This window comes from Myotis myotis, unplaced genomic scaffold (assembly GCF_014108235.1).
Source record: "Myotis myotis isolate mMyoMyo1 unplaced genomic scaffold, mMyoMyo1.p scaffold_m19_p_67, whole genome shotgun sequence".
Lineage (NCBI taxonomy): Eukaryota > Metazoa > Chordata > Mammalia > Chiroptera > Vespertilionidae > Myotis > Myotis myotis.
The window spans coordinates 136,595-155,000 of record NW_023416376.1 but is presented as its reverse complement, the minus strand read 5'-3'; the positions used below and the strand labels follow the sequence as shown (position 1 = coordinate 155,000).

At 53.9% G+C, this 18,406-nt stretch overlaps 1 protein-coding gene across 4 annotated transcripts in view; it reads left to right on the top strand.

Moving 5' to 3' along the window:
* The window catches only part of ADAMTSL3 (ADAMTS like 3), a 111,758-nt gene that overhangs the window by 63,558 nt on the left and 29,794 nt on the right, over positions 1 to 18,406 (top strand). For all 4 annotated transcript variants that reach the window (XM_036315930.1, XM_036315928.1, XM_036315927.1 and 1 more), the window contains exons 8-16: positions 117 to 191; positions 1,971 to 2,128; positions 6,286 to 6,397; positions 6,766 to 6,904; positions 8,686 to 8,736; positions 9,824 to 10,028; positions 12,357 to 12,504; positions 13,496 to 13,580; positions 17,174 to 17,457. In XM_036315930.1, the coding sequence (XP_036171823.1) occupies positions 117 to 191; positions 1,971 to 2,128; positions 6,286 to 6,397; positions 6,766 to 6,904; positions 8,686 to 8,736; positions 9,824 to 10,028; positions 12,357 to 12,504; positions 13,496 to 13,580; positions 17,174 to 17,457 (1,257 nt within the window). The remainder of the gene's footprint in view (positions 1 to 116; positions 192 to 1,970; positions 2,129 to 6,285; positions 6,398 to 6,765; positions 6,905 to 8,685; positions 8,737 to 9,823; positions 10,029 to 12,356; positions 12,505 to 13,495; positions 13,581 to 17,173; positions 17,458 to 18,406) is intronic.

Below are 18,406 nucleotides of genomic sequence, written 5' to 3'. Positions count from 1 at the left end.
TCTCACAAAAGCTAATAGCTCTTGAAAGAATTCTCGTGGTCCGTCGCAGTGTGTTAGGGACGCTTCGCCCCGCCCCCAGGTTTGATTGACAAGCCTGGTCCTGTGCCCTCTCCTAGGGGAGGAAAACGTGATCGCGGTGCCCCTGGGCAGTCGGAGTGTGAGAATCACGGCGAAAGGCCCTGCGCATCTCTGTAAGTAGGACGTCTTCTTCCTGTTTCCTGAAAGCTTATTTAGCAAAAATAAATAATAATAATAATTGTTCTTTTTAAAAATATATTTTTATTGCTTTCTGAGAGGAAGGGAGAGGGAGAGAGAGAGAAACATCATTGACGAGAAAGAGTCATGGACCGGCTGCCTCCTGCACGCCCCCTAGTGGGGATGGAGCCCGCAACCCGGGCCTGTGCCCTTGACTAGAATCGAACCCTGACCTCCTGGTTCATAGATTGAACCTCAACCACTGAGCCACACTGGCCGGGCACTATAACTATTTTTTAATCCTTACGTGAGGATATATTTTTATTGATTTGAGGGAGAGAGAGAGAGAGAGAAACATCGATTGGTTGCCTCCTGCACGGGCCCCGACCAGGGCCCGGACCAGGGAGGAGCCTGCAGCTAAGGTACATGCCCTTGACTGGAATCGAACCCGGGACCCTTTGGTCTGCAGGCTGACGCTCTATCCACTGAGCCAAACTGGCCAGGGCTGGACCTGATTTTTCTTAGGATGCAAAAGGCGGTTCCCAAAAACGCAGCCCCAAAAAGAGTTGTGTGGGTTCTAACAACAGAGTCAATAGACAGTAAACCGAATAAGTAAGCGTGGAATAAAATAAGTAAAGGCAGAAACGGTCATTACATGCGTGTGTGGCCTGGCCTCCTAAGGATAAGTTTAGCCCGGCGGCGTGGCTCAGGGGCTGACCGTTGACCTCTGAACCAGGAGGTCAGGGTTCGATTCCCGGTCAGGGCACAGGCCCGGGTTGCGGGCTCCATCCCCAGTGTGGGGCGTGCAGGAGGCAGCCGGTCCATGATATTCTCTCATCATGGATATTTCTATCTCTCTCCCCCTCCCTTTCTCCCTGAAGTCAATAAAAATATTTTTTTAAAAAAAAGGAAAAGAAAAGAAAGTAGCTGAGAGAGAGACTCTTCAACGTATTCATCACAAGGAAAAATATTATCACTATGTGAGGTGATGGGTGAACTAGACGGATTGTGGGGTGACAGTTTCATAACCGATACAACGAACAAACCATTAGGTTGTACCCCTGAGACTAACGGGATGTTATAAATGACCTCAGAAAAGATAGTCCTGTTAACATAAAAGAAACCACACACATTCAAACCTGTGAAGCATTTCGCGAGTTCATTTGAGCCAAACTGCCCACAACCGCCAGGAAGCAGAACCTCAACCGATTGGGAGAATGCTCCGGAGAAAGGCTGATTTGCGCCTATTTTTACTCGTTGCAATCGAAGGAGGGGCGGAGGTGGGTGACATGAAACCCTCTGGGGATGGGTCAGGGAGGCGGGAGCAAGCAAAGCAGGGAAACCCCTGGGATTGGCTAACAAGTAAGATGACGGACACCTGCCCCCTTCCTTGGGGTGCAGGAGTTAACAGCCAGCAGTGAGCTCAGGCCAGGGGGGGGTCTGTGGTCCCCACAGAGCGGGGCCTGGGCCGTGAGGCCGGGAAAAGGGACATGACCGTGACCTTCCAGCGACATGGGGTCCCAGACGCAGAAAGACCGCAGACAGGCCCAGCGAAGGCCGAGGCTGACGGGTCAGGGAAGATCCCGGCCGAGGACCAGACTCCCCACCTCAGCTGCTGCTAGTTCAAGGTCAAGGTCAGACTGTCCTGGGCGGCCGCCTGAGGCCTCGGGGTTTGCCAGGCTGCCAGGCAGGCTCCCCCTGAGCCGGTCAGCTCAGCGTGTGGCCCCCTGTTCGCCCGCCGTTCTCGCTATTTAAATCCCATTTTTCAATCGTAGTTATCGAATCCAAAACACTCCAAGGGAGCAAAGGGCAGCACAGCTTTCACAGCCCCGGCGTCTTCGTCGTGGAAAACACGACCGTGGAGTTTCAGAGGGGCCCCGACAGGCAGACCTTCAAGATTCCGGGGCCCCTGACGGCCGACTTCATCTTCAAGGTAGGACGTGCCTCTTCGTAACCTGGGGACAGGGGTTGGAGGGTTGGAGGGGGTGAGGGGGTCACCTGAAGCTCCACACATCCTGAATTTTTATTTTTAGTTAATCCCCACCCGAGGACATTTTCCCATTGATTCTTATTTTTTTAGCTTTTTATTTTTTAAAAATATATTTTATTGATTTTTTACAGAGAGGAAGGGAGGGGGATAGAGAGTTAGAAACATGGATGAGAGAGAAACATCGATCAGCTGCCTCCTGCACACCCCCCACTGGGGATGTGCCCGCAACCAAGATACATGCCCTTGACCGGGATCGAACCTGGGACCCTTCAGTCCGCAGGCCGACGCTCTATCCACTGAGCCACACCAGCCAGGCCTCCATTGATTCTTAGAAAGAGTGGAGGGCGGGGGAGAGTGAGAGAGAAACATCGATGTAAGAGAGACACAGCGATTGGTTGCCTCCTGCATGTGCCCCAACTAGGGCCCGGGGTCTAGTCTGCAACTGAGGCATGTGCCCTTGACCGGAATCGCACCCGGAACCCTTCGGTCTGGTCCGCAGGCGGGCGCACTATCCACTGAGCACACCGGCCAGGGCTGGTCACAGCCTGAATTTTAAAGACAACTCGTGCAGTCAGCGGGAAGCCCCCAAAGATCACTTTCACACTGAGTGCATCATTGATGTTTCCTTCTTGGTGTCAATTCCAAAAAAAAAAAAAAAAATTCATTTCTCTCAAATTTCTGCTCCTGAACCTGAGTAGCTGAGAAACAAATGTCACTTTTCTAGGCGAGAGATGGATTTTGTATTTGTCGCCTCCAGTGACCATGTTCCTTCCGTGTTGTTTTGTTTTGAATATATTTTTATTGATTGTTCGGAGAGGAAGGGAGAGGGAGAGAGAAACATCCATGATGAGAGAGAATCATGGACCGGCTGCCTCCTGCACGCCCCCCACTGGGGATGGAGCCCGCCACCCGGGCCTGTGCCCTGAGCGGGAATCGAACCCTGACCTCCTGGTTCCTAGGTCGACACTCAACCACTGAGCCACACCGGCCGGACATCTCTGCTTCTTTGTAAGAGCAGGGACATGTGACAGCTCACCTGCTCGTTACCATGGCAGTCATTGGATGATTGTCGTCTGTCTTTCTATTCTTTCTCCCTGGTCGTCTGTTCTGCATAAATTCTCTGCCTGTCTCACGTGCCTTAGGGTTTTCCGTTCTGATTCTCAATTGGTAAACACACACACACACACACACACACACACACCCCACACCTGTTGTCGGTTTTAATTAAACCTTTATTGTTGACAGTATTACATATGTCCCCCGTTGTCCCCCACCGGCCCCGTCCAGCCCGCCCCGCCCCGCCCCAGCCTTCAGCCCCGTTGCCTGTGTCCCTGGGCCATGCCTATGTGCAGGCCAGGTCTTCGGTTGACCTCTTCCCACCCACCCGCTCCCCCGCCTTCCCCCTGAGGTTCCGCCCTCTGTTCCATGCCTCTGTGCCTCTGGATCTACTTTGGTCTTTAATTCTCTGTTCACTCCGGGAATCTGTATTGTTCTCAAGGCCGTTTGGAGATCTACGCCTGTGTCGGAGACATTGGCGCCACGGCGAGGGGGAGGGTGGGAGAACGAGCGGGGAGTTAACATGGCAAGGTTATATTTACTGCACGGTATACATAACGGTACATATACTGTTTGTTTGCAGTATATATATATACCGTTTATTGGTGCCACGTGTAAACACACACACACACACACACACACACTCACACACACACACACACACACACTTACGGACCATCTATTTCTACAAGTGTGTCTGTATGCATACAGGCATGCACGTAGTCATGCACATAAGTATGTGAATGTATGTGTACATTTTAAAAAAGAATTGGGCCCGGCCAGTGTGGCTCAGGGGTTGAGCGTCGACCTATGAACCAGGAGGTCAGGGTTCGATTCTCAGTCAGGGCACATGCCCGGGTTGCGGGCTCCATCCCCAGTGGGGGGCGTGCAGGAGGCAGCCGATCCGTGATTCTCTCTCATCATGGATGTTTCTCTCTCTCCCCCTCTCCCTTCCTCTCTGAAATCAATTAAAATATATTTTAAAAAATAACAATAAAAAAGATTTGGAAGGATTCACTCCAGGTCGGAAACACTGAAAACGCAGTGGTTGTTTGAGAGGGTCTGGGTGCTTTGGGGAAGTGAGCTGGTTTTCCTTAAAATATTCTAATAACGGTCCTGACCGGTGTGGCTCAGTGGATAGAGCGTCGGCCTGCGGACTGAAGGGTCCCAGGTTCGATTCCGGCCAAGGGCATGTACCTGGGTTGCGGGCACATCCCCAGTAGGGGGTGTGCAGGAGGCAGCCAATCGATGTTTCTCTCCCATCGATGTTTCTGACTCTCTATCCCTCTCCCTTCCTCTCTGTAAAAAATCAATAAAATATATTTAAAAATATTCTAATAACGGAAAATGATTCTTCAAAAGAATACAGGCATATGCCACTTGCATAATTAAAAAAAAGAGTTTAGCCCTGGCCGGTGTGGCTCAGTGGGCAGAGCTTCGGCCTGCAGACCAAAGGTCCCGGGTTCGATTCCCAGTCAAGGGCACGGACCTCGGTGGCAGGCTCCTCCCTGGCCCGGGCCCTGGTCGGGGCCCGTGTAGGAGGCGACCCATTGATGGGTCTCTCTCACATCGACGTTTCTCTCTCTCCCTCTCCCTTCCGCTCTCTCTAAAAATCAACGGAAAAATATCCACGGGGGAGGATGAACCACAACAAACAAGAAGTCGTTTACACCTTCTTGCTGAAATGATGCATTCACCTCCTCACAGAGCACCTTTTAATTTTTTTGTTCATCCTCACGTGGGGATATTTTTTTCCATTGATTTTAAGAGAGAGAACGGAAGGGGTGAGAGAGAGAGAGAAACACCGACGTGAGGAGACACGTAACACCTCGACTCGTTGCCTCCTGCACGTGCCCCCACCAGGGCCGGAGGCTGAGCCTGCAGCCGACGTACGTGCCCTTGACAGGAATCGAACCCGGGGCCCTTCGGTCCACGGACCGAGACTCTATCCACTGAGCCACACCGGCCGGGCTGGAATACCTTTCAGCAGCCGGTCCCCACTGCCTCCGGTTTGCCTGTGTGTGAGTCCTGCTCTCCTCCCATTGGATAAGCAATTCCGCCTTGGACTTCAACTTGGGCTAAGCTTTCGCTCTCCCAGTGGTTCTCAACCTCGGCTGCCCATGAGAACCCCCTGGGCATCTTTTTAGAATCCTGATTCCTGGGCCTCGTCCTCCGGAAATTCTGTTTCTTGGTGATGGGGTGGGGCCACAACATGAGTCACAAAGACACAGAATTTCCGGAGGATGAGGCCCAGACATCAGGATTTTGAAAAGATCCCCAGGGGGTTCTCATGGGCAGCCGAGGTTGAGAACCCTGCCCTCTCCTGACGGAAGAGGTTTTCAAAAATGCATGTTGACCAGAGAGGGGGTGTGTGCGGCCGCACAAACACAGCATCAGGTTCAGGCCAGGGCCGCTCTCTGTGGATGGGGTGCGCTGGGCGGGTGAGGATGGGCGGGACTGGAGACGCTGGGAGGGGCCAGGACGACTCTGATGTTGGTCCCAGGCTACAAGCTTGTGCAGATAATGTGGGTTTCCAGGAAATACCCTCTTCCATGGGTTACTTTTTAAAAAAATATGTCTTTATTGGTTTCAGAGAGGAAGGGAGAGGGAGAGAAACATCCATGATGAGAGAGAATCATGGATCGGCCGCCTCCTGCACCCCTCCCCACTATATTCTTTAGTTGTTATTTTATTGTTAAAGTTTCAGTCATATTGTCTGTAAATGTTTTTTCTTTTTCTTTTCTTCCTTTTTTTGTTTTTTTTGGTTACTCCTCACCCGAGGATATTTTCCATTGATTTTTAGAGAGAGCGGAAGAGAGAGGGAGACAGAGAAACATCGACGTGAGAGAGACCCATGGATGGGTTGCCTCCTGCAGGCGCCCCGACCAGGGCCCGGGCCGGGGAGGAGCCTGCCACCGAGGTCCGAGCCCTTGAGCGGAATCGAACCCGGGACCCTTCGGTCTTGGGGCCGACGCTCCGTCCACCGCGTTCTGAAAGGCATGAGTGCGTGGCCTGCAGACGCGTGACCCCCTCTCCCCGTCCAGGCCAGGTTCACGGTGGCCAGGGACAGCGTGGTGCAGTTCTTCTTCTACCAGCCCATCAGCCACCAGTGGCGGCAGACCGACTTCTTCCCCTGCACCGTGACCTGCGGAGGAGGTGAGGCGGGGCTCGCGGACAGTGTTCTGTTTCTTAGTGTGTTTATTAACTTTTAGAGGGAGGAAGGCAGAGAGAGAGAGAGAAACATCCTTGATGAGAGAGAATCATGCATCGGCCGCCTCCTGCACGCCCCACACCGGGGATCAAGCCCGCAACCCGGGCCTGTGCCCTGAGCGGGGATCAAACCAACCTTGACCTCCTGGTTCATGTTTGATGCTGAACCGCTGAGCCACGCAGGCCGGGCCTGAATTAAGTTGCTTAAATAGGGGGTGGGGGGGAAATAGGGTGTGGGCATGAGAAGGCAGCCACGCAAGAACAAGCAGGGTGATTCTTAGGCTGTCCTTCTCCCCCCTCCAACCCCCCGGCAGGTTACCAGCTGAACTCGGCCGAATGCGTGGACATCCGCCTGAAGAGGGTGGTCCCTGACCATTACTGCCATTACTACCCCGAGAACGTCAAGCCCAAACCCAAGCTGAAGGAGTGCGGCATGGACCCCTGCCCCGCCAGGTGGGCGCGCGGCCCGGTCTCTGTACTTCGTGGGGTTTTTTGTTTTGTTTTGTTGGTTTGTTTTAATGATAGACACACACTTCTTTAAAAAAATACATTTTTATTGATTTCAGAGAGGAAGGGAGAGGGAGAGAGAGAGAAGCATCCATGATGAGAGAGAATCATGGATCGGCTGCCTCCTGCACGCCCCCTAGGGGGCATCGAGCCTGTAACCCAGGCCTGTGCCCTTGACCGGGATTCGAACCCAGGACCCTACGGTCCGCAGGCCGAAGCTCTATCCACTGAGCTACACTGGCCAGGGCTGTACTTTGTGTGTTTATTCCACTGTAAATTCAATTTTTTAAGTAGATAGAGGTCTATTTGGACCAAGCATGTCACACCCAGAGGCTAGCGCGGGCCAGATAAACAAGGTTTGCATGGATGTGGCCGCAAAAAAACCAAAAGCTTCCATTTTCATAGAAACAGGTTTGTTTCGATAGAGACGTGCTGAATGCAAAGGGCTGAGATAAATGAGTCACCATGAACACAAAGTAATAGAACATTTTAATAAAAATTTTTAAAATATATTTTTATTGACTTCAGAGAGAAAGGGAGAGAGCTGGAGAGAGAGAAACATCAATGATGAGAGAGAATCACTGATTGGCTGCCTCCTGCATGTCCCCCACTGGGGGGATTAAGCCTGCAACCCGGGCATGTGCCCCTGGCTGGAATCGAACCCAGGACCCTTTAGTCCACAGGCCAACGCTCTATCCACTGAGCCAAACTGGCGAGGGCTGATATTTTTTCTTGGACATGAACTCACCAGACCCTGAGTCCCTGCACAAATGAATAAACATCACACAAATAAGCCCATTTTTCTCCTTCTCCGGAAGCGAGGTATTTCCTGTTGCCACACCAAGCAGGTCAGTCCCAGACTAAGGACGCGGCCACCGGCTGCTGGAACCTTCGCTGCCGGTGCCAGTGGGGAGAGACGGTGCGCCTGGGCGTGAGGCACGTGAGGGACGCGAATGCAACACGATGACAGTCATCCGCCGTTAGCGAACGTTGTAGTTCATTATTCATAATGATGTACAACAGGACATTGTAAAAATTAAGTGATGAAAAATTTATTAAAACGTTCCTTACACACCGTTCTATTGGCTGGGCCACAAAAATATTCATTGAGGGCCGCGAGTGCGACATGCCTGGGTTAGACTTTCAATATTTTTCTTTTTTGAAAATATATATATATATATTTTAAATATATTTTATTGATTTTTTACAGGGAGGAAGGGAGAGAGATAGAGAGTCAGAAACATCGATGAGAGAGAAACATCGACCAGCCGCCTCCTGCACATCCCCCACCGGGGATGTGCCCGCAACCCAGGTACATGGCCTTGACCGGAATCGAACCTGGGACCTTTCAGTCCACAGGCCGACGCTCTATCCACTGAGCCACACCGGTTTCGGCTGAAAATATATTTTTATTGATTTCAGAGAGGAAGGAAGAGGGAGAAAGAGATAGAACCATCGATGATGAGAGAGAGTCATGGACCGGCCGCCTCCTGCACACCCCCCACTGGGGATCGAGCCCAGAACCCGGGCCTGTGGCCTGACGGGGAATCGAACCCTGACCTCCTGGTTCATAGGTCGATGCTCAACCACTGAGCCACGCCGGCCGGGCTACTTGGTTTTCAGTTTGAGAGGGGCTTGGCATTCGGGACGTCAGATCTGTGTTTGTCACACTGACAAACGTGTTCGGTGAGTGTGGACTGACGCTCCCACAATGGTTCCATTTGCAGTGACGGCTTTAAGGAGATCATGCCCTACGACCACTTCCAGCCTCTCCCTCGGTGAGTGATGGTGTTAACTCTTTTTTTAAAAAATATTTTTTTATTGATGGCAGAGAGGAAGGGAGAGGGAGAGAGAGAGAGAAGCATCCATGATGAGAGAGAATCGTGGATCGGCTGCCTCCTGCACGCCCCACACTGGGGATGGAGCCCGCAACCCGGGCCTGTGCCCTGACCGGGAATCGAACCCTGACCTCCTGGTTCCTAGGTCGATGCTCAGCCACTGAGCCCCGCCTGCCAGGCTGGTGCAGAGCCAGTTTAAAGAGGCTTTCATCCTCTGTGTGTGATTAATTAGACTCTCGCGTGTCCTGTGAAGGGGAATGAAGGCAGGTGGATGGTTCCCACAGGACAGCAACCTCAGGGTCAGAGGTCACCTGTGACTGTAGATTGTGTAGCAGCAAAGATGAAAGTTTGGCCCTGGCCGGTGTGGCTCAGTGGATAGAGCATCAACCGGTGGACTGAAGGGTCTCGGGTTTGATTCTGGTCAAGGGCACGGACCTCAGTTGCAGGCTCCTCCTCCGCCCAGGCCCTGGTTGGGGCGTGTGCACGAGGCAACCCATCGATGTGTTTCTCTCACATCAATATTTCTCTCTGTCTTTCCCTCTCTCTTCCACTCTCTCAAAAATCAATGGAAAAATATCCTTGCGTGAGGATAAAAATGAATGAATGAGTGAGTGAATGAATGAGTGAATGAATTAATGAGTGAATGAATTAATGAGTGAATGAGAGGATGAATGAATGAGTGAATAAATGAGAGAATGAATGAATGAGTCAATGGTGAGTGAATGAGTGAATGAATGAGTGAATGGTGAGTGAATGAGTGATTGAGTGGATGAATGAATGAGTGAGTGAGTGAATGAATGAATGAGTGTGTGAATGAGTGAATGAATGAGTGAGGGAATGAATGAATGAATGAGTGACTGAGCGAATGAATGAATGAATAAAGACTTAAGTCTGAATCCCCCACATCCCATGCTCTTTGGGCCCAACCACAACTGTGATCCTCTCTGCAACCCTGTTTGCAGACGTGACACCCGTGCGACCAGCACACGAATAACCAAGTAACGTGCTTCGTTTGTTTGCTTCCGAGCTGGGAACATAACCCGTGGACGGCGTGCTCCGTGTCCTGCGGAGGCGGCACCCAGCGGCGCAGCTTCGTGTGCGTGGAGGAGTCGCTGCACGGCGAGATCCTGCAGGTGGAGGAGTGGAAGTGCATGTACGCGCCCCGGCCCAAGGTCATGCAGACCTGCAACCTCTTCGACTGCCCCAAGTGGGTGGCCATGGACTGGTCCCAGGTGAGACGGGACCCGGATGTTCAGGAGTCTTTGCCATGTGTTACTGGGTTTTTAAAAATACTAGTGGCCCAGTTCGTGCACGGGGGGTGTCCCTCAGCCCAGCCTGCACCCTCTCCAATCAGGTACCCCTCAGGGGATGTCTGATTGCCAGGGATCGGGCCTAAACCGGCAGTCGGACATCCCTCTCACAATCCGGGACTGCTGGCTCCCAACTGCTCACCTCCCTGCCTGCCTGATCACCCCAAACCGCTCTGCCTGCTGGCCTGCTCGCCTCCAATTGCCCACCGCCAGCCTTCTCGCCCCCAATTGCCCCTCGCCAGCCTGCTTACCCCCAACTGTCCCCCCCTCCTGGCCTGACTGCCCCTACCCGCCTCTGCCTGGGCCCGGCCACCACGGCTTTGTCTGGAAGGTGTCCTGGTCTAATTAGCATATTACTCCTTTATTAGTATCGATATTTTCATCGATTTCAGAGAGGAAGGGAGACAGAGAGAGGTGACCTTTGAGCAAGGCACATGGGTGACCTCTTCAGTGACAATAGCTTTGAAAGATGGATTTCTGTAGGTAGAAGAGAACGATGATCCGCTGGCCTGCTTGAGCAAATTTGGGTTGGTTTGTTGTGAATCCTCACCGGAGGATATTTTCCCATTGATTTTTAGGGAGAGTGGGAGGGAGAGGGAGAGACAGAGAGAAACGAGACACATCGATGGGCTGCCTCCTGCACGCGCCCTGACGAGGGCCGGGGAACCTGTAACCGAGGTCTGTGCCCTTGACTGGAATCGAACCCGGGACCTTTCAGCCCGCGAGCTGGCGCTCTATCCACTGAGCCACACCAGGCGGGGCTTAAATTCGTCTTTTGAAATTTATAGCTTAGCAACATGCCTTCCATCTCCACCATGTGATGGATCATGTCATGTAAATTTGTAATCAAATTTGAAAAAAAACACCCCAAAGTTTCTTTCCTATTTAAACAGCAAGATTTTCAAGGAATTTCAATTTTCTTCCCCTCTGTGACTGCATCTTTTCTGTGTAATATTGACCTCGCCCAGCAATTTTCAACTTTCTTCAGCTCACAGCACACACACGTTAAATTACGAGAATTCTGCGGCACGCCAAAAAATATATTTCTTGCCAGTCTGACAAAAAAAAAATAGGTATAATTTTGGTTGATTTACAGAACATTACTAGTAGTAATAAAAATAGTAATTACCTACCCTTTTTGCGCCAAAGTGACTTTTTAAGAAATCAGTTGCCTAGACTTGTATGTAAGCATTTCTGGTACCAAGAATCAACCAATCAGATGCCACCTTATGGGATGTGACCAATCAGATGCAACTCTGTTATGCGACCCATAGATTTATGGCTTAAGACAGGGCGTTCACACCAGAAGGCTGTTGTTGTGTTGGCCCGTGTCGTTTTTTTATTTGACAACCTAAGAGAAAAGGGGTCAGTGCCTTTCACTAAATAGTCAGGTATTGTGTTGTTTATTTATTTACTAGAGGCCCGGTGCACGAAATTTGTGCATGGCTGGGGTCCCTCGGCCTGGCTGGCGATCAGGGCCGGCCAGGGCCTTCCTTCATTTCACACCGCCCCCTGGTGGTCAGCGCACATCATAGGAGCGATCCAACTCCCAGTCTCTCGGTCGAACTCCTGGTCTCTCGGTCGAACTCCCGACGGGACAATTTGCATTTTATATAGAGAGATTTTTGCCTTTTATGGAGAGAGATTATTATTATTTGTTAATCCTCACCTGAGGATATTTTTCCATTGAGTTTTAGAGAGAGTGGGAGGGAGAGGGAGAGACAGAGAGAAACATCGATGTGAGAGAGACACATTGATGGGCTGCCTCTTGGACGCACCCCTTGGCCTTGACCGGAATCGAACCCGGGACCCTTTGGTCCGCAGGTCGACGCTCTATCTACTGAGCCAAACTGGCCAGGGCGGTATTGGGTGTTTAAATTTTTTTTTTTTAAAGTTAGTGGAACCAAAGTGTTTTTTTTTTGTTTGTTTGATTAATATTTTACAGAAGAAGGGAGAGGGACAGAGAGTTAGAAACATCGATGAGAGAGAAACATCGATCAGCTGCCTCCTGCACACCCCCCACTGGGGATGTGCCCGCAACCAAGGTACATGCCCTTGACCGGAATCGAACCCGAGACCCTTCCGTCTGCAGGCCGACACTCTATCCACTGAGCCACACCGGTCAGGGCTGTTTTAAAACGTCTAGCAGCACACCCGTTGCAAATGGCTGACACGGAACAGCGGCTCCTCCTCCGCGTGAGACGCGGACGCCGCTGTGGGTCTCACCAGCTTCTCGCTTCCTCTCCCAAGTGCACGGTGACCTGCGGCCGGGGGCTGCGCTACCGGGTCGTGCTGTGCATCAACCATCGCGGGCAGCACGTGGGCGGCTGCAACCCTCAGCTGAAGTTACACATCAAGGAGGAGTGTCTCATCCCCGTCCCCTGTTACAAACCCAAAGGTGGGCGTGCATTTTATTCTTTCGTTCATTCACCTACTTACTAGAGGCCCGGTGCACGAATTCGTGTGCGGGTGGGGTCCCGTGGCCTGGGCAGCCATCAGGGCCTATCAGGCCCGTCTCACCCAGTCCCAATGGGGGCCAATGGGGGCCCGGCCAGCTGGGGGGAGGGACCGTGGGAGGTTGGCTGTGGGAGCAAACTGACCACCAGGGGCAAACATTCAATGCAGGAGCTGCCCCCTGGTGGTCAGTGAGCATCATAGCAACCAGTCAACCAGTTGTTCGGACATAACGGTCGCTTAGGTTTTTATAAATATAGATTATTTTTGTTAATCCTCCCCCAAGGATATTTTTCCATTGATTTCTAGAAAGAGTGGAAGGGAGGGGGAGAGAGAGAGACAGAGAGAAACATCGATGTGAGAGAGACGCATGGATTGGTTGCCTCCCCCATGTGGCATGACCAGGGCCAGGGATCCAGCCTGCAACCGAGGTACGTGCCCTTGGCTGGAATCGAACCCAGGACCCTTCAGTCCACAGGCCGACACTCTATCCACTGAGCCACACCGGCTAGCACAGTGGGTTTGCAGATTAAAGTTACATTGAATGGTGTTTCCTGGCTCTCGTTCTAATATTGCAGCGTTTACATTTCATTGTATTAACATTCTTTTTTAAAAATATGTATTTATTTTTCTTGATGTCAGAGAGGAAGGGAGAGGGAGAGAAAGAAACATCCATGATGAGAGAGAATCACGGATCGGCTGCCTCCTGCACGCCCCCCACTGGGGATCGAGCCCAGAACCCGGGCCTGTGCCCTTGACTGTGAATCGAACCCTGACCTCCTGGTTCATAGGTTGACGCTCAGCCACGGAGCCACGCCGGCCGGGCGAAGCACGACCTGTTTACTGATGAAATCTTCAGCAGGAACGGCGGCACCCCAGTCCTTCGTGCTTCATGGTAATAGCTAAGCTTGTGGCTTCTGTTCTTCTTTCCTTAGAAAAGAGCCCGGTGGAGGCAAAGCTGCCTTGGCTGAAGCAAGCCCGGGAGCTGGAGGAGACCAGGGTGGTGACGGAAGAACCGACGTGAGTAGAGGACCTTTTTTATCTTTATTGATGTCAGAGAGGAAGGGAGAGGGAGAGAGAGAAACATCCATGATGAGAGAGAAGCATGGACCGGCCGCCTCCTGCACGCCCCCCACTGGGGATGGAGCCCATAACCCGGGCCTGCGCCCTGACCGGAATCGAACCCTGACCTCCTGGTTCCTAGGTTGATGCTCAGCCACGGAGCCACGCCGGGCTGCCAGCCGGGCTGTGGAGGGCCTTTTAGCTCCTAGAGTGCCGGGAGGCTGGGAGAGCGCCCACAGCCAGGACAGGTGCTGGGACAGCAGGTGCCACGTCCGACCCGTGACGTGTGTGCGTTATTTACGGAGACGGCGATGCACAGGGTGTGAGGGAAGCGGATCGCAGAGGTCATGCGGTCACCCTCCTTGTCAGAGCAGGAGTCTCTCTCTCTTTTTTAAATAAATATCTTTTTATTGGTTTCAGAGAGGAGGGGAGAGGGAGGGGGAGAGAGAAACATCCATGATGAGAGAGAATCACGGACCGGCCGCCTCCTGCACGCCCCCCACCTGGGGATGAGCCCACACCCCGGGCCTGTGCCCTGACCGGGAATCGAACCCGGGACCCTTCAGTCCGCAGGCCGACACTCTATCCACTGAGCCACACCGGCCAGGGCAGGACTCCGCTCTTTATCATCGCCCACAGTGGGCAGCGTCTCTGAGAGGCCGTGTGTTTTGTGTCGTCGGCAAGATGCTTCGTCTGTGGAGCCAAAAGGCACCTCCTTCAGACGCCTGCTTTCTGCCCCAGTTGGCGTGGCTCAGTGGTTAGAGCGCCGGCCTTGGACCCAAGGGTCTCGGGTTCGATTCCGGTAAAAGGACACATACCTCAGTGGTAGGCTGGGTTCCTGGTCTCGCTTTCAACATCAGAAACACTGTGCGCTGTACGGGATTGGAAAAGGGGGTGATAGCAGGTAGCGGCAGTGGGTTCCGCCCCTTCTCATTCCCGGCCTGCACTTCCTGTCAGTCCCACCCAACCTCGCTGGCGGGTCCTTTCTCTGCACGATCCAGGAGTGGAGCCAACCTGCCCTTTCCTCCTGGGGGACCTGCTTCATCCTCCTGGCAGGGTGCATGGAACCCACAGGTGCAGAGAGCCCACAGGTGCAGGGAGCCCACAGGTGCAGGGAGCCCAAAGGTGCATGGAACCCACAGGTGCATGGACCCCACAGGTGCAGAGAGCCCACAGGTGCAGGGAGCCCACAGGTGCAGGGAGCCCACAGGTGCACGGAGCCCACAGGTGCAGGGAGCCCACAGGTGCAGGTAGCCCACAGGTGCAGAGAGCCCACAGGTGCAGGGAGCCCACAGGTGCAGGGAGCCCAAAGGTGCATGGAACCCACAGGTGCAGGGAGCCCACAGGTGCAGAGAGCCCACAGGTGCAGGGAGCCCACAGGTGCACGGAGCCCACAGGTGCAGGGAGCCCACAGGTGCAGAGAGCCCACAGGTGCAGAGAGCCCACAGGTGCAGGGAGCTCACATGTGCAGGGAGCCCACAGGTACAGGGAACTCACAGGTGCAGGGAGCTCACAGGTGCAGAGAGCCCACAGGTGCAGGGAGCCCACAGGTGCAGAGAGCCCACAGGTGCAGGGAGCCCACAGGTGCAGAGAGCCCACAGGTGCAGAGAGCCCACAGGTGCAGGGAGCCCACAGGTGCAGGGAGCCCACAGGTGCAGGGAGCCCACAGGTGCAGGGAGATCACAGGTGCAGGGAGCCCACAGGTGCAGTGAGCTCACAGGTGCAGGGAGCCCGCAGGTGCAAGGAGCCCACAGGTGCAGGGAGCCCACAGGTGCAGGGAGCCCACAGGTGCAGGGAGATCACAGGTACAGGAAGCTCACAGGTGCAGGGAGCCCACAGGTGCAGGGAGCTCACAGGTGCAGGGAGCCCACAGGTGCAGGGAGCTCACAGGTGCAGGGAGCCCACAGGTGGATGAGCCCACAGGTGGATGAGCCCACAGGTGCAGGGAGCCCACAGGTGCAGGGAGCTCTCAGGTGGATGAGCCCTCAGGTGCAGGGAGCTCACAGGTGGATGAACCCTCAGGTGGACAGAGCCCCCCAGCACTTGTTCCCCAAGCAGAGCTGCCCGGCCTCCCACCCTCACCCTCTCCTCTGTGGTCCCCCGACTTCCTGTGTCACTCCCACGCTGAGTCCCAGGTGCTCCTGGCTGTGGAGTGTGAAGTCTGTGGGTCCCTCCGCCCCCCTGGCTGTGCATTCCCTGGATTTCCGAACAAAACCGCAGCGCGGCTCGGCCTCCAGCCGCCCTGTAATCACGCGTCTGTGTGGCCGGGAAGCTGCTGCTGACAAGGGAGGAAGAGGCGGAGACGCGGGGTCTGAGCCGGCTCTCCGGGCCCCGAGGGAAGCCGCCGGAGTCCTGGGCGGAGATCAACGTTTCTGCGTCCGTGGCTGCCAGGGCCGGGCTCCGGACTGACACAGGGCGAGGATGTTCAAGGGCCTTTGTTTGTTTGCTTTTAATTAGGAAAATGGAAATGATCGCTTCTGAGGCTGAGCCCAGGAACGCTCAGCGCTGGCCTCCTTGGCTTTCAGCTGCGGACGTGTGGGCAGCGCATACGGCGCCTTCTCGTTTCATTATTTTTAAAAACAATTTGTAAAATATAATTTTATGGATGTCAGAGAGGAAGGGAGAGGGAGAGAAAGAGAGAAACATCCATGATGAGAGAGAATCATGGACCAGCTGCCTCCTGCACGCCCCCCACTGGGGATGGAGCCCGCAACCCAGGCCTGTGCCCTGACCGGGAATCGAACCCGGGACCCTTCAGTCCGCAGGCCGACGCTGTACCCACTGAGCACACCGGCCAGGGTGCCTCATGGTTTTAAAACAGTGGTTCTCAACCTTCCTGATGCCGCGGCCCTTTAATACAGCTCCTCATGCTGTGGGGACCCCCAACCATAACGTTATTTTCGTGGCTGCTTCATCGCTGTCATGTTGCTACAGTTATGAATCGTCATGTAAATATCTGATGTGCAGGATGGATTTGCATGGTTACACATTGAACATCATGAAAGCACAGTGATGAATCACAAAAACAATATGTCATTATAGATGTGTTTCCGATGGCCTTAGGCGACCCCTGTGAAAGGGTCTTCGGCCCCCAAAGGGGTTGCGACCCTCAGGTTGAGAACCGCTGTTTTAAAAGCTCCTCCCTGGAGTCCCTGTGGTTTCTGAAATAAAAAAAATAATACATTTTTTAACATTTTTTTATTGATTTTAGAGAGGAAGGGAGAGGGAGAGAGAGAAACATCAACAATGAGAGAGAATCACCCATGGCTGCCCTCTGCACGCCCCCTACTGGGGATGCAGCCCACAACCCGGGCCTGTGCCCTTGACGGGAATCGAACCCTGGACCCCTCAGTCCGCAGGCTGACGCTCTACCCACTGAGCCACACCGGCCGGGGCCAAAAACATATGTATTTTAACAACCTAGAGCATTCGGACCAGATTGGCTGTGGTGGGAATGAAGCTGTTTTCCCCTCCACTGGATGCTCGTCCCCACCCCCACCCCCGCCCCCGGGCCTGCGAGTGACCCGTGTCCCCCCCTGGTTTCCCCGCAGGTTCATCCCGGAGCCCTGGTCCCCCTGCAGCGCCCCCTGCGGGCCGGGCGTGCAGGTGCGGGAGGTCCGGTGCCGCGTGCTGCTCACCTTCACGGAGACGGAGACGGAGCTGCCGGCCGAGGAGTGCGAGGGCCCCGCGCCGCCCACCCGGCGGCCCTGCCAGCGGCGGGCCTGTGGCCGCGGCCCCCCGGGCCTGGGCGCGCCCCTCCCCGCCGCGGACGGCGCGCTGACCTACCACTGGGAGTACGCGGGCTTCACCCCCTGCACGGCCACCTGCCTGGGAGGTACTGGCCCGGGCTGCGGGGTCGGGATGCTCGAGAAAACTCCCCTTAGGAGCAGGGAGCGGGCCCGGCTCGTGTGGCTCAGTGTGGAGCGCCGGAGCTGCTGGTGTCGTTTCCCCGGTTGCGGGCTCGGTCCCCAGTAGGGGGCGCGCAGGAGGCAGCCGGTCCATGATTCTCGCCCAGCTAAAGGCTGTCCCAAAATTCACGCAAGAAGTAATGTTGATAGAAACACAGGTTTATAATTAAAAACTGTAAATTTTTTATTGATTCACAAAGTAGACAGTCTAGGGTTATGTGTGGAATAGCACATCGGGTCCATGGCCTCCCCGGCTTTGCTGGCACAGACGCAAAGCCGCGGTCTTCATGGGTCTCCCTGGTCCCTGCTCCTGGGCCATCATTGGTCCTTGGGGATGCTTATCCAATGGAAGGGATTGGCATCCAAGGGCAACAGATATGAGAATCTGATCCAATCAGCCAAGTCAAATCGGGCTTTTATTTGTTGTTGTTGTTGTTAATGCTCACGCAGAATGCAAATCTTGCGTGAATTTTGGGACACCCTTTATAATAATAAAAGCATAATATGCTCATTAGACCGGACATCCTTCTGGACATCCTTCCGGACAACCTTCCAGACAAAGCCAGGGGTGCGAGGGAAGCCGGTGCTGGCAGCCGGGGGAAGGAAGGCCTCCGCTTGCACAAATTTCGTGCATCGGGCCCCTAGTCATTAATGTTTCTCTCTGCCTCTCCTTCCTCTCTGAAATCAATAAAAAAAATATATATATATAAAACAATGGAACGCTCCAGAAGGAAAGGGAAAGGCAACGTAATCCACAGATTATCCTGAAAAGATGGAAGGGGAGGGAGTAGGAAGCGCCGTCGTGGAGATCAGCCTTAAAGAGTCAGAGGGGGCCCTGGCCGGTGTGGCTCAGTGGATAGAGCGTCGGTCTGTGGA